Here is a 16,201-nt window from a genome sequence, read left to right as displayed (position 1 = left end):
CTATTTTGCTTTTCGTAATGTTCAACATAATTCTTAAACATATACACAATTTATTATACTAACGCTAAAATTCGTACTTTTGCTACTTGAGGTCTTCCAAAGCAGGCTGCATAATGTAAGGATGACGACCTTTGACCCCTGTTAACATCAGCACCTCTTTCACACAGAAATTCTACCTGTGAGAATTAAAAAAAAAACCTTTAAAAAATGCCTTATTTATCTCTCTGCCTTTGAAAAACTTGTTATTACATTTATCTTACCATTTCCTGAGTTCCAAAAGCAGAGGCCCAGTTTAAAAGGGTTTGCCCTACATCATCCATAAAATTCACTTCAAATGCTGCAATTATTAAAAATAATTAAAACATAATTGAGAATCAAATGAAAATGTGAAAGTATTTTATGGCTACAAAGTACAATACAGAATGAATTTATTATAAGTCAATATAAATATTTCTCAGCATGAATTTTATGATAGTTTGAATTGCTTTATGTTTTCCCCCCACTAAAGAGCATAAGCACTGAAAATTCACTAATTTTGATCAAATTTAAGTAAAAGTAAAGTCAGTAAAACACAAGTCTGTCTTTTTAAAAGAGATGTGCCATCTCCCCTAGAGTTAAAATGAGCAAAGATGAGAGTCTATAATTCAGATTACTTCTGGGCTTCAACTCATAGGCAGCAATGAAATTAAGGTTGACAAGAATAAAAACAGCTGAAAAGAAAACTATATGTGAGGCCTGGCATTACTTTACTGGTCTTCATAAGACAAATATCCCCCAAGATATCTTCAAATGTCATAAAATAGATAGAAACTGTATAAAATGGCTAGATTACAAACTAAATCTTATCATAAAAGCAGTTCTATCTTTTCATTACTTTACCTTATGCCAATTTCCTCATCCTACAACTGCCTCCAAAAGAAATTTTTTTAAAGACCAGTATTTCATCATTCAGCAGCAATCAGCTTGGTCTCACATTTCTCTCAGTCAATAAAGCAATCCTCTCAACCTTAATTATAAGGCAGTATCACCATCTAGTGGAAAAACTGTCAACTGCAGGCTAACATAGATAAGACAAACTGCAATAGAACTTCTGTATCTTCTAATGTCAAGAGACATATAATAACAATAATCAGAATCTATAATTCTATTATCCATGACCTCATTTCTGAAGATAATCTGCATACCTCCTGTGTCAATTGCATCTATAAGTGCATCAGTATCTTTACTTCGGATACAGTCTATGAGCTGCCTATGTGAGCGCTCTCCAGAACTATCCAATCTACGAAGCCCTGGAATTCTGCCTGTAGATCCAGCACTGGACTTCGGTAGGGCCTTTCGTCCTTCAAATAACAGCACCAAGAGAAGGTCAACCAAACGCATGGTATCCAACACACATCTTTCATCACCCTGTAGAGCACTTTCAATTGAATCTGGAAGCTCAGACCTCAGGAGATCCTAGAAAAAGGGATAAGAATAATTATGCCTATTGTTTACCAATGACTGTTCCATCATCCCATAAAATACCATCCTTGAAATAAAAAATAGTAAAAAATATTCTTACATGTGTGACTACTGGAGAGCCTCTGCAAAGTGTTGACAGCAAACTTACAATAGTTGAAACCTGATTACTTAATTTGGAATCAGCAGCTGTAGATGGTGCTCCGGTTGTGCTTCTCCCTGGTTTGCATGCTGATGATGGCCCTGATACAGTACCACCAGCTGCTGCCATTCGAGATAATAGCTCTTCAGTTAGTCCATGTTTGGCTAATGGGGCTGGGTCAACACCACGTCGAGTAAATCTGTCAGCTAGGGAGGCAAAACATCGCAAAGCTCCATCTGAAACCTAGATGTGGAAATAGAAAATAGAATCTCTAGATAAAGAGATCATAATCTATAACTTGAATAACCTGAAACTCACCTAAAAGACTATGACACCATTAAGACACTAAAAACAATGCCACTGATAATGCTAAGAAAAATCTAAGCAGGTCACATTGGGTTTAGACAGGGAAAAAAAAACAATATTTGGTAATAATATTGATGTTATAACTTTTGACATCTAAATCCTGTCAATTCAACAAGTATGAGAAATTAATTTGTTAGCTACTTATAAGAATTCTTGATTTTAATTAACAGAATCTAAAAAATAAATATAATTGATTTTTTTTGGAAAAACATTTTTATAATAGATGACTTCTGACTACAGATTTATGATATAACTTTTCTCTTTTCCCATAACACCTATTCCAAAACCTTTATTCTTTCCTCTTCACCACCTTCCATTCAAGTTTACAAGCAAATGCTTATTGAATATGCAAATGATCCAGCTCCAGACATTCCCTCCTATTCCTCACAATTTCTCAGCATTACCAAATTTCTCTGTTTCACTAAACCTAATTACTCTACACGTGATAGTAATCCCATTTCCTCTAGGAACTATCAGTCATCCCCAATTTCTCATTCACATTTCATCTCTCCCTATCAACAAATTCCTCTCAACAAAAAACATGGTTAAGTTTCATCAATTTTTAAAAAAACTCCCTTGACATTTCCACCCCTTTCACTGCTTTTCCACTGTAACTTTACTTTGCTAAAATGCTTGAAAACGTCATCTACACCCAATGTTTCTACTTTAGTAGCAACTCTCCTCAATCCCTTGCAATTTGTATTCTATCCCCCCCCAAATCATTGCTCAATGATTACTAATAACAAATCAAATGGTATTTTTAAAGTCCTCATCATCTTTTACCTCTACAGCTACCAAAACTCCTGACTACTTCCCTCCAACTGGATATTCTTCTCCTAAAATGGCTTAAGAAACATTGGATTCCCCTGCTTCTCCCTTCACTTATAATTTCTCCTCCTCTTTCCTTCTTTGGTTCCATATCTTCTATACAACCCTTTAGCATAGGTATCCCACAAGCATCTGCCATTAGCAGTCTTCTGTCTACAACCTCTTTCTTGGTAATCTTATTCATGGCCATACCTTCAATTAACTTCTCTATGAAGATGACTGACTCTCTCTCCATTCATGAACTCTCTTCTGAGGCCTGGATCTGCATTTCCAACTGCCTACAGGAAAGGGATTCATAATCTGGGGTGCACAGATCCCCACCACCTCAAGAGGCCAGTGGATAGATATCAGAGGATCTGTGAACTTGGATGGGGAAAAAATGCATCTTTATTTTCACTACCCTTTAACTGAAATTTAGTATTTCCTTTAATTATGAATGTAGGTAACAAAATCATTATTCTGAGAAGTCCATACGCTTCACCAGACTGCCAAAGGTGTCTAAAACACACACAAAAAGGTTAAGAACCCATGCCAGAGTTCATCTTCCCTAAGATGAGGCTTCATAATTCACCCCAAACTTCCCAAATTCATAACCTTGGAGTTTTTGTGGATTCTTTGTTCTTTCTTTCATTTCCTTCTTTAATCACTGTCCATAATCAATAAGTTACCAAGTCACATAAGCCTACTTCCACAACATTTTCCAAATCTATGTCCTTACCTCTATTCCCAAAGCACTAACTTAATAGAGATCCTCCTTACAACTTGCCTAGATTATTATGGTAGCTTCCTAACAGTGTCATTGTTCCCTCTCTCCTCCTTTCAACCTATTCGGTATATTTCTGCCTAACAGTTTCTATTAGCCATAGATTTGATCACGTCACTGCTCCTTTCAAAATCTTCAGTGACTCTCTTTAGTGGTTTACTGTATAAATTTCAAACTCTTCTGGCCATCAAGCCCTCCCACAATCTGGCCACCGTGCCTTTCCAGCCTTATCTCTTAACATCAGAATTTTCAATTTGGAAGGGATATCAGTGACCATGTAGTACAACCTATGCCCCAAAAGAATCCTTATTATAACATACTCAACAGGCAGTCATCCAGTATCTGTTTGAAGTCCTGAAAGGAAGATGCTTTACTTCCCAAGACAATCCAATGCACTCTGAGACAGCTAATTGTTAAGAAGTTATTCCTAACATCAAAACTAGATTTGTCTCTTTGCAATTTTCCTATTGTTAATGTTCTGCCAGGTTCTCATCCTGGTTGTCCAACTCTGAATGTTCTCTAATTTACTCTCTCTAATCAACGTCCTTCCTAAAATGCTTGTCACAAAAACTTAATACCATACTCTAAAACATATTAGTCCTTTCACTCGTTTCAACAACATTCTAGCCTTTGTTCATATATTCTCTATTTTAACACCAAATTCAATTGCACAAAATCAATCATAAACATAAAAGCATCATAAGTTCTGTTGCTTTTAATACAGTCCAAATCCTTTAGCAAACTACAACAACAACAAAAACACCAAAAAACTAAAAAGAACATGATTATTAATTGTGAAAAAAACCATAGACAATTCCAATTAATTTCTTCATTTCCATTAACCTGTCCACATACCTGATGATCTTCATGTTTTAATAAACTAGACAGGGATTCTACACAGATTTCTAATGATGAATCTTGAGGTTCCATTTTGCCACAAAGTCTTGACACTACTGCCATTGCAGAATGAAGGGTATCTTTATGAACCAGGTGCCCACTATCAGGAATGAATGTCAACACACAGTTTAAACCACCAGCCTCAAAGACAGCTCCTGATTCACGAGTACAGATCAGTTCTAAAAACTACGAATAATTAAAGCACAAAAATATTTTAAAAATTGTCTCCTAAAAGTAATATTTTTCATTTTCTGTTGGAGAATGGGATTTCTACCAATACAGCAAAAATCTCTAGATGGTTTCCCCATACTGCTTTAAATCATAAGCTTCCAATCCAAATCTAGGAAAATTAGGACAATGAGGCAACAAGAAGTTTCTTTCATTAAAAGATAATTCTTTATTCAACCAGGATGTCTAACTAATGTAAGTCCTTATTCCTTTCACAGTGTTGGATAATAAAGCTTTTACAGAATAATAATATGAAGAGTGCAAAGAGAGAGATCCTTAGAAAGGTGCTACTGAAATAAAGCAGGCAAGTCTTGCTAACTTACTATTGACCACTTGGAGTCTGTAAATTTTGGTAAGGCCTATAAAAGGTAGGGTAAAAAACAACTACTGGTCTAACAAGTTATTTAAAATACAACAAAATAGGGATTACCTGCCTTATCTCTGACTAGGTAACATTCAAGTTATAGCAGACCTATAGAAGCTGAAGCAGTATGAGAGAAAGCTTAAAAAAAGGACTTTAAGGTCTCTGTTACAATCTCCCCCTCAGTTAAGAGTTCTTACCCTGAACCCTATGAAACCACCTTTTGGAATAATAAAGGATATATTTTTTATCGCTCTCTACCACTTCCAAAAAACAAAAGATAAAGGCGAGGAAAAAAAAATTTTTTTCATCTTGCCAGAAGACCTAATTTTTCTCACCTACCTATCTCATAAGGATGTTGTAGGAAAATAAACTTTAAAGCACTGTATAAATGTTAGTTATTAGCAGTCCTCCTAGATATAAATGTAGTACATAGAATCCTGGAATTGGAATCCAAAGACCTGGTCTTCAGACCAAGTTCTACCACTTGCTAAGAAGACAAAGAAGAGGAGGAGGAGGAGGAGCACTAACAACAACTAATACTTTGTTAGTATTTACTGTGTGCCAGGCACCGTGCAAACACTTCACAATCATTATCTCATTTGATAATGAGGAAGATAGGTTGCATTACTATCCCCATTTTATGGACTGAGAAACTAAGCGAAACAGGGATTAAGTGACTTACATACACATACATACAGACAGTAAGTGTCTGAGGCCACATAGGAACTTAGATCTTCCTGACTCCAGGCCCAGCACTCTAACCACTGCAACCATCTAGCTGTAAGAGCTTAATAAATGCTTGTCGACTTGGTAAATCTCTCTTAACCACTTCTGAGCTTTAGCTTCTTTGTATGTCAAATGGGAATGATCTGACTAATATGGAAATATGTTTTGCGTGACTGCACGTGTATAACCTATAACAAACTGCTTGTCTTCTCAATGGGAGGAGGGGTAGAGGGAGGGATTTAGAACTCAAAATTTTAAAAAAGAAATATTAAAAACTGTTTTTACATGTAATTGGGAAAAATATTTTATATATACACATCTATTTATTTAAAAGGCAGCATGTCTGCGACATTCCTCAACCTCCATATGATAAATCTTCCAAAAATGAAAAAAGAGGGGGGCAATGATAATATTTACATCTACCTCATAGGAGTGTTGTGAGAAAAGTGCTTTGTAAATTTTAAAGTTTTATACAAACATGTTAAAATGACCCTCAAATGGAACAATTTAAGGTATGCATCTTTTAAAAACCTGTAATGTAAAAAACAATTTAAAATTTAAGTTTTAAGATACCTACTTTGACGCACTGTTCAGCTAAGTCTCTGCTGGTTCTGTTGTTAAGTTCAACTACCACCAAACGATTACAAAGTGCTTTTATGGCTCCATCTACTCCAACGATTCTCCGAGTACATTCTGCTGATACGTCTAGGTAGTAGGTTATGGCACGGGCTGTCACTTCTAATACATTGTCTGGTGCACTTTCATCAAGAAAAATTTTACAGAGTGCTGGTAAAAATGTACGAGGAGGGCACCTACAGTAAAAAGAAATACATTGTACAATACTAATCAAAATATAAATATTTTACTATTAACCAAGACACAGAAAAAAATAGACAAGTAAAAACAACTTTGTAATAGCATTATAAAAAGAAATTAAGGAAAAATGAAACTGGAAGCATACTCCCTGTCCATGTTGAGTGCAAACATAGTAAACACACTAAAACTTCACAAATTTTTACATATTTAAAGCTATCTAAAATGCCTCCTGCTACTTTCATGAATTTAAAATAGAAAAGTAGATCAATAGAACAGAAGATATAAAATTAGAACCCAGTATATGTTAGATTAATATTTGAGAGAGTGCCTGGCACATAATTGCTTGCTGACTTGACTCGGTAAATTCAAAATACAAAAACATTTGAGAAAGGAACAGGAAAACAAAAATTGTTAGAAAAACTGGATAGCAGTATAACAACAAATTAATAGTATCATATGATACACCAACATATTTTAATAACCCAAAGTAGATCAAGGCTATAAATATAAAAAACAAAACTATAAAAGAAAGAATACCATATCTGTCAATTGTGGAGGGAAGCAAATGCATCTATCTTGAAAACAGAACAAACAAAATTTATGGATTGGATGTTATTGGAAGATAACATATTTCTGTAGGACAAAAAGCTCTAAACTAACTAAAAAATAATCAGAGAGATGAATACATTTGTAACAAGGATCTGATAGAAATTTGACATCAGAAATATAAGAAGCTAAAATAAATCTGTAAAAATTTTCCAAGGGGGTTATGGACAAGGAATATTAACAGTTTTCTAAGGGGGAAAAAAAAAAGACAATTATGAGTCATTATTTGAAAAAAAACTACTCAAATATTTAATAATTCAAGAAATGCAAATTTAAAACAACTCTCCAAATTCACCAAAAATGGCTACTAATATAGGGCAAGAATGTTGGTGGGGCTACAAATTGGTTAAAACTTTTTCAAAAGCAATCTGACAATTTACAATTAATTACAAAACCAATTATATCTACTACTAGAGGACCAAAACACTCTACTACTAAAATTATACCATAATGGACGAATGAACTGATGATAAAGGCATTTATAAAAATATTTATGGCAATTTTACATCAAAAGCAAAGGAACTAGAAACAACATATACTTGGAGAATAGCTGAATACAGAATGGGATTTTGTCAATATATTTTTAAACTTTCATTTATTGTATAGGACAGTAATACCAAAAAAAAGTGAGAAACACTCAATAGTAAAATACAGAAAATTTAATTCAAAGTACGGTACTGTAAGATTACTCTCACCTACTACAAAGGCCACCTAATTGATATTCCTGCTTCTAATCACTTCCCATATACTCAGCTGTCCTCCATATAGTCTGCTAAAATAATTTTCCTAAAAAGCACAAGTATTTTCCCCACTCAGTTTCCAATAAAATCCTGTTCGGCATTTAAATTACTCTTCTGCCTTTGACGGATCTTCATCCAGGTTGTACCTGCCAACAGAGGATGACCCCCAATGCTCTGTCCAGCACCCTCTTCTCTTCTTTTTTTAAACTATTTCGTTTGGTAATTTCATCAGCTCCCAAGGATTCAATTATTATGTCTATGCAGATAAACCTCTAGATTTGCACCTCCAACTACCTACTGGACACCTCAAACTGAATGTTCCTTAGACATCTTAAACTCAACATATCCCAAAGCTGAATTCACTATTTTTCTCCCAAAACTCTGCCCCCTTTCTAACATCCCTAATACAGTGAAGAGCACCACCATCTTCCTAGTCCCAAGGCCCAAAACCCAGATGTCATCCTCAACTTCTCATTCTCTCTCACCAACCACATCCAATCTGTTAACAAGTCCTGTCAATTCTATCTTCCTAACATCTCTCTTACACACCCCCTTCTCTCCTGCGAAATTGACTGTCATCATCCTGGTGCAGGCCACTCATCACCTCAACTCTGAACTACTAAAACAGCCTGCTGGATGGTCTGCCTACCTCAAGTCTCTCCCCACTTCAGTCCATCTACCACTCAGCTGTCAAAGGGATCCTCCTAAAGAGCAAGTCTGGCCATGATTCAATAAACTCCAATGGCTCCCTCTCACCTTAAGGATTAAATTTGTTTGTCCAAACCCTTCATAACTTTGCCCTTTCCTTCCTTTCCAGCCTACTTACACCTTACTCTCCCACACCTCCCACACTCTTTGATTTAGTAACTGCCCTCACTGCTGTTTCTTAAACAAGATACTCCATCTCCTGACTCCAGGCATTTTCACTGGCTGTCCTCCATACCTTGAATGCTTTCCCTCCTCATCTGTATCTCTTGGAGTTCATGGATTCTTTCAAGTCTCAGCTAAAATCTTTTCTATAAAACACCTTTCCCAAGTCCCTCCGAATTCTAGTCCTCTCACTCTTTTGTATATTGTCTCCCCTTTAAAGTGTAAGCTATTTGAGGGCAGGGAATGCTTTTTTTCTTTCTTTGTATTTAAACTGCCTGACAGATAATACATGCTTAATAAGTGCCTGCTGACTAATTGAGTTCTCAATCAGACCCAAACGTATCTTTCTAGCTTCACATTATTCCCCTCCAACACACACTGTGGTCCAATCATTTTGGCCTCTCTGCTGTTATACTCAATCTCACCACTCTGTGCCTCTGGCTTGGCTGTCTCTTATGTCTGGAATGTTCTACCACCTCATAGCGACTTCCTGAAATTCATGAATCCATTCAAGTGACTGCCATAGAAAGCCCTTCTGAGCGCACATACTGCCTTCCCCATTAGAACACAAGCTCCTCAGAGGCAGAGACTGGCTTTGCTTTTGTGTGTGTATCAGAATCTAGCATGCTGTCCTCTCTGTATACCAAGTGATTCCATTCCATTCTGTCTTCTCCACCAGACAACCTCCTCCATGATCCCCATTCTCTCATATATCTTCATCTCCCCTGTCTACTTCCTGCTTCCAAATATGCCCACGCTAGCGGCAGGCAGGTGGCGCAGTGGATAGAGCACCGGCCCTGGATTCTGGAGGACCTGAATTCAAATCCGGCCTCAGATACAAAACACTTACTAGATGTGTGACCCTGGGCAAGTCACTTAACACCACTGCCTAACCAAAAAAAAATAACAAATATGCTCATGCTTTATCCATCCCTGAAAACCTTCATTTACTGCATCCATCCTTACTAGATATCACGCCATATTTCTCCTCCCTTTTGTAACTAAACTCCTTGAGAAGGCTGTCTATAATTATATAATAAAAGCTTCTTTTCTTCTCTTCTTAATTCTCTACCATCTGCCTTCCAAACTCACCATTCAACCAAAATTGCTGACTCCAAAGTTATTAATATGATCTCTCAATTGACAAATCTCATAACCTTTTCTTAATCCTCATCCTTCTTGACTTCTATATAGCCTTTCTAACACTGCTGATCACCCTCTTCTTGATACTGCCTGATCTCAATGTTTTCTTGACACTGTTCTCTCCTGGTTGTCCTCCCACCTGTCTGATTCCTCTGCCTCAGTCTCCTTTGCTGGATCTTCATCCAGGTTATGGCCTCTAACAAGAGATGTTTCCAAAGGCACTGTCCTGGGCCCTCTTCCTTTTTTTCCTCTATATGATTTCACTTGGTGATCTCATCAGCTCTCACAGATTCAATTAGTATCTATGCTGACGATTATCAAATCATTTTAACTAGTCGAACCTTTCAAGACCTCCAATCTTGCATCTCCAACTGCCTGCTGAACCTCTCAAAAAAAAAAAAAACCGAGCACCACTATCCTACCACTCATACAGGCTCACAACCTAGATGTCATCCTCAACTCCTCATTCTCATCCCCCATGGCCTATCTCTTACTAAGAACTGTGAGTTTTACTTCTGCAATTAATCTATAAATTCACTTAACCAAGAACACATAACTGTGGTTTGTCATAATACACTGAAAGGAAAAGAACAGATTAGGGAAACATTATCAAGTCCTCCACCTTATGTTAATCCATTTTAATTAGAACTATTAGAATTAGAATTATTTTTAAGTTAAAAAAACACAAAAAAGAAGTTTTAATATTTCCTTTCATCTTGTACACCCCAATGTTCTAGATATCAATGAACATATATTTAAATCCCTACTGCATTGTAGGGGGCCTCCTTGTGTATTCATGATGGACATGAAGGATTTGAAGGCCTTACTGTCGTTCATCATACTTTCCATTTCCAATCTCCAAGGATTTCACTTGCTACATCCCATGCCTGGAATAAACTCCCTTATTATCTCAGGATCTTAGAATCTCTATTCTCTTTCAAGACTCAGCTCAAGTATGACTTTCTGCATATGGTCTTCCCTGTCCTCCTCTGCCCTTCTCCCCAAGTAATCACACTCTCCCACCCCTTGTCTCTTCTCTATATACTTTGTCTCTTTTGTATATCCTTATTTAGCTGGGTGTGACATGGATCCAATCACATTGGGGCATTTAAATCTTCATAAAAATAAAAAGGAGAAAGACTAAACAGATTCTTTACTGACAATAATGCAATAAAAAATTATAATTAATAAAGGAAATGTGAAGAAATGATTAAAAATTAATTGGAAGAGCCAAGACGATGGAATGGTAATACCAGTACAGTGGAGCTCCTCTCCATAAAACTTCTCTAAACATATCTAGAAAAGGCATCAGATAAAATTTCAATGGGGAAAGCCAGAAAGTCATAGTGAGTCATTTTTCCAGCCTGGCTTGGCATAGGGAAACTGACAAAAGGTCTGCCTCTAGACAACAGGGACAGCATCAGGCCAGAAGCACTACAGCTCCCAGGGAGAGGGAGGTCCCAGAACTACTGGGGCTCCACAAGACCTAAAACAAGTACTGAGACTCAGAACAGATGCAAATTTGCAGTTTTGTCAGCCACTACCCACTTCCAAGTTACAGTCAGGGCTGACTGAGAGGGGAATTTCCACATTACGGGGTGCTATTCCTCAGTAGGGAGGAGAAAGAAGTAAGTTCAAAAGCCAGCAGCAGCAGTGAGGCTCAGACTCCAGGTAGAGCACCATCTCATCTGCAGCATCTAGTCCAGCCTAGAGAAAAAAAAAAGCAGGAATCCCAGATCCAAGGAAAGCCCAAAATTCTACCATTCTGAAACAACAGAGCTCTCCAGCTGACAGATAAGGGCTGAATCCAGTAGCAGTCTATTTTTTCTCAGACCCAAACCCAGGTTAGGAACTTGCAGAGCTCAGACTAGGAGAGCAGCAGTCAGATTTTGCCCTGGATCAAACTACTTTGAGATCACTGAAAGCTTAGAAGTCCCACTGTTCCTAAGATCCTGGAATAGCCTAACACTCATTACCCCAAGACAGAAGCAACAGGAGGGCCAGAGATCTTACCCCAAAAATGCCAGAGTCCAACCCTAACATTAAGTCTGAAGAAAGACAAAAGCTGGAAGAATGACCAAACAAAAAAAAAAGGCAGCTCACTATAAAAGAACTATTATGGTGGCCAGGAAGCTCAAGACACAAACTCAAAAGAAAAAAAATTACTCCAAACCATCTATAAGCAATGCCTCAGAGAAATACACAGACTGAGCAAAAATCCAACCAGCATTCTTACAAGAGATAAAGGAAGGGTTTTTTAAATGAGTTAAAAATAATTTTTATAAATGAAACGAGAGCACCTGAGGAAAAAATTTAGAAAAGAATCAAAAGCTATGGAAGAACTAAAAAACAGCAGGTATAAAAGTTACAAAATCCTGCCTGAGCAATAAACTCCCTGAAAATTCAGATGAACAGAAGAAGCCAATGACTCCAAGATGAAAACAATAAATACTAAAGTCAAGAGGTTGATAAAATAAAACACAAGGAATCTTATAGTAAAAACTGACCAGGAAAATATATTAAGGAGAAAAAAAAATCTAAGAAACACTGTACTACCTGTAACACCATGACCAAAAATATTTCAAGACCTATTAAAGGAAAACTGCCCAGATCTCCTAGAACTACAGGGCAAAATGAAGGAAGGGAGAAAAGAGAGAGAATTGGAAGATGAGAAGGCAGATTTAAGATGATTAAAACAAAATATCTTTTTAACTTAATTGGAGACTAATTAGACTGCTGTTAGTAGATAGAATGTGGGGGCCTGAAAATCAAAAGACTCATCTTCCCAAGTTTAAATCCAATCTCAGACATTCACTAGCTGGGTAACCCTGGGCAGGTCACTTAACCCTGTTTTCCTGAGCTCCTCATCTGGCCCAGTATCTTTGCCAAGAAAACCCCAAATGGGGTCATGAAGAGTTGGACATAGCTGAAAAATGATTGAAAAATTTAATCCCAAAGAACTAGTAGGTCAAAGAACAAATTACAGAAATATTAGATAATTTCATGAGAAGAAATAACAAGACAGCATACCAAAACTTTACCTATGAGAAAATTCATTAAAAGAGAAAAATAAATTGAGAAAAGTTAAAAATTTTTAAATGAGAAAAGCAACAAGTAAAAAAATCCCAATTAAACATAAAAACAGAAATTCTGAAAACTGAGAAAACATACCAAGAAAATTGAAACCAAAATCACTACTGAATTAATGAATATAATAAATATAACTATCTGGTTCTTCTAAACAATACAAATAGCTAAAATGGTCACAAAAATAGGAAAGTCAAACTGTCAGTTTCAAAAAATGAAAAAGCAAACACAATAAATGAATAGGAAATAAATTAGAAACTTTTTTATCCAGTTATATGCCAACAAAACTGATGACTTAAATAAATTGCATATTTTACAAAAAATAAAAAAATACCTAGATTAAAAGGACATAAAAGAGAAAATTATAACCTGATCTCAGAAAAAGAAACTGAACAAGCCATAAAGGAACTGTTAAATAAAAAAACTCAAAACTGTATATATTTACAAATGAATTCTATCACACATTTAAAAAACAATCAATTCCAAATTACATAAATTATTTGCAAAAAAAGAGGGGAAAACAAAACACTTTACCAAACTCCTACAAAACATATAGTCCAGATACCTAAATCAAGGAAAGATAATCAGAAGACAAAAACTATAGAGCAATATTTCTAATAAATGTTAACATAAAAATACTGAATAAATTATTACAAAAGAGATTTGTTCTTATTCAGTCAGGTCTGATCTTCATGACTGTGTAGACCAACCATACTGTCCATGGGGTTTCCTTCGCAAAGATACTGGAGTAGTCTGCCATATCCTTCTTCAGTAGATTAAAGTAAATTGGTTAAATGACTTGCCCAAGTCACACAGCTAGTCAGTATCTGAGGACAAATTTGAACTCAGGCCAGGCCCAGCACTCCACTGATCCACCTAGCTGCCTCCACAAAAGAAGTTACAATCTTATAATTACATACTTAAAAGTACACACACACACACACACACACACACACACACACATACATACATACATATGTATAGTTATATACTTGAAAGATTATATACTTTGTCCAGATTGTATTTATACCAGGAATGCAATGCTGACTCAAGTGTTAGGAAAATTAATGAGGTAGTAGAATGGTATAGAGAACAGAGAGAGAGTCTCCAAGTCATAAAGACCTGAGTGCAAGTTCTGTCTCTGACCTATACAAACTGCTTAACCTCTAACTGCTCTTAGCAACTCACTAAGCCTAGAAGTTGAGGAGGCTCCTCTCCTAGGAATTCCTATACCAATGAAATGAGCTCCAGGACCTGTGAAACAGAAGTCCTTAACTTTTTTGTGTGTCACATCCATCCTACCCTCTACCCCCCTACTCCCCACTCCTATCCTCTTCGGCAGTCTAGTAAAACTTATAGATCTCATCTTAGAATAATGCTCTTAAATGCATAAAATACATAGCATTATGGAAAGAAATCAATCATAATGAAAGTTATTCAAATATTTAAAGAAACAAGTTTACAGACCAAGTTAAAAACCTCTGCTACAAAAGTTTTTTTGAAAACATGAAATGCAAAAACAAACAAAAAACAACTCAGTATCTTCTTCATTAAAAAACACTTAGAAATATAAGAATTAATGGATCTTTCCTTAATAAGGTAAATGGTATCTATCCAAAACCAAGAGCTATCATTTTCTGCAGTCAAGAAACACTTGGAGTGGAAATATGTCTAATGTCATCTTGGGAAGATGGGGGGGGATGGGGGGGGAAGGAGGGAGAAAAAAATTTCGAACTCAAAATCTTATAAAAGTGAATGTTGAAAGTTATCCTTATATGTAATTGGAAAAAAATAAAATATTATTGGTGGGGGAGGAAACTCTAGGAGGCTTTAGAAGAGGTTTAGGGGTAAAACAAAGATGTCCATTGTCACTATTATTTGACATGATTCTAGAAATGCTAGCATGGCAATAAGAAAAAAATAGTGGGAATAAGCACAAGCCCTCAACACTTTTTTCAGATGATCTGATGGAGTACTTAGAAAACCCTGAAAATTCAACTAAAATATCAACTGGAAAAAATTTAATGCAGGATAATAGATGAATAAAAAATAAACCCACAAAAATTGCCAACTTTTCTGTATGTTACCAACAAAAACCAGGAGAGAAAAAGAAATTCCTTTCAAGGTAACTTTAGAATGTATGAAATAATTGGGAATGTGTCTACCGAGAAGCACATAGGAATTGAATGGTAACAGTTAACATTTATACGGTGCTCAAGATTTATAAAGCTCTTTATATGTACATATATATATATATACACACATGTATATATATATATATATATATATATATATATATATATATATATACGTAAAATATAACGGCAAGTTAATCAGTAAACAGACTTTTACTAAATAGTACTTATTAAACATTTACTATGCTCCAGGCATTGCACTCAAGTAATATAAAGGAAGGTAAAAACACAGACCTAGCTCTCAAACAACATTCACTCTAATAGAGGAGATAACATATAAATAATTAGGTACATTAAAAAAAAATGCAGTGTGAACAGAAGTAATCTGAAAGTACCAGTAGCTGAGGGGAGTCTGGGAAATGCCTTCCCACCAAAGGTGGGTTTGGAGACATTAAGAGACAGAGGTAGGGGAAGCTAGGTAGCACAGTGGATAGAGCACAGGCCCTGGAGTCAAGAGGACCTGAGTTCAAATTTGACCTCAAGACACTTGACACTTACTAGCTGTGTGACCCTGGGCAAGTCACTTAACCTGATTGCCTAGCAAAAAAAAAAAAGAGAGAGAGAATGAGAAAGAGAGAGAGACAGAGGTAAGGGAGGCAGAGCTACAGCCATGGCACTATTGCTAGGGACTAGGCATACAAATACAAAATTAAAAATTGCCTTAACCCAGAAGCTTACATTCTACTGGGGCAATTTGATGCCAAACACTAAAGTCTAATTGAGCTGAACCTTAAGCTTTTGCTTTTTTTGTCCTGACCTGAAACACCTTTTTACTTTGCATTATTTTATAGCATTAAACAAATAGCAGGCTTTGTTCTCTAAGTAAGTAAAAAGCCTCTGGAAACAATTTAGCCAAATGGTACATAAACGCTGCAAGATATCTGCCTAGCTATTCAGAAAAGTGACAAGGCAATATTAAAAGTCAATTGACAATAAACATTAAACCCAATATTAACTGGCTAACTCACTATA

At 36.1% G+C, this 16,201-nt stretch overlaps 1 protein-coding gene across 1 annotated transcript in view; it reads right to left on the bottom strand.

Annotated features, from left to right (window-relative positions):
* HECTD1 (HECT domain E3 ubiquitin protein ligase 1) overlaps window positions 1-16,201 on the bottom strand; it is a 109,970-nt gene that overhangs the window by 72,463 nt on the left and 21,306 nt on the right. The window contains 6 exon segments of the mRNA XM_021004235.2: window positions 78-176; window positions 261-337; window positions 1,185-1,455; window positions 1,562-1,843; window positions 4,413-4,640; window positions 6,350-6,584. Coding sequence (XP_020859894.1) covers window positions 78-176; window positions 261-337; window positions 1,185-1,455; window positions 1,562-1,843; window positions 4,413-4,640; window positions 6,350-6,584 — 1,192 coding nt within the window.

The sequence above is a fragment of the Phascolarctos cinereus genome, unplaced genomic scaffold (assembly GCF_003287225.1).
Source record: "Phascolarctos cinereus isolate Bilbo 61053 unplaced genomic scaffold, phaCin_HiC Scaffold_3;HRSCAF=262, whole genome shotgun sequence".
In the NCBI taxonomy this organism is placed as follows: Eukaryota; Metazoa; Chordata; class Mammalia; order Diprotodontia; family Phascolarctidae; genus Phascolarctos; species Phascolarctos cinereus.
This window is presented reverse-complemented; position numbering and strand designations above follow the sequence as displayed.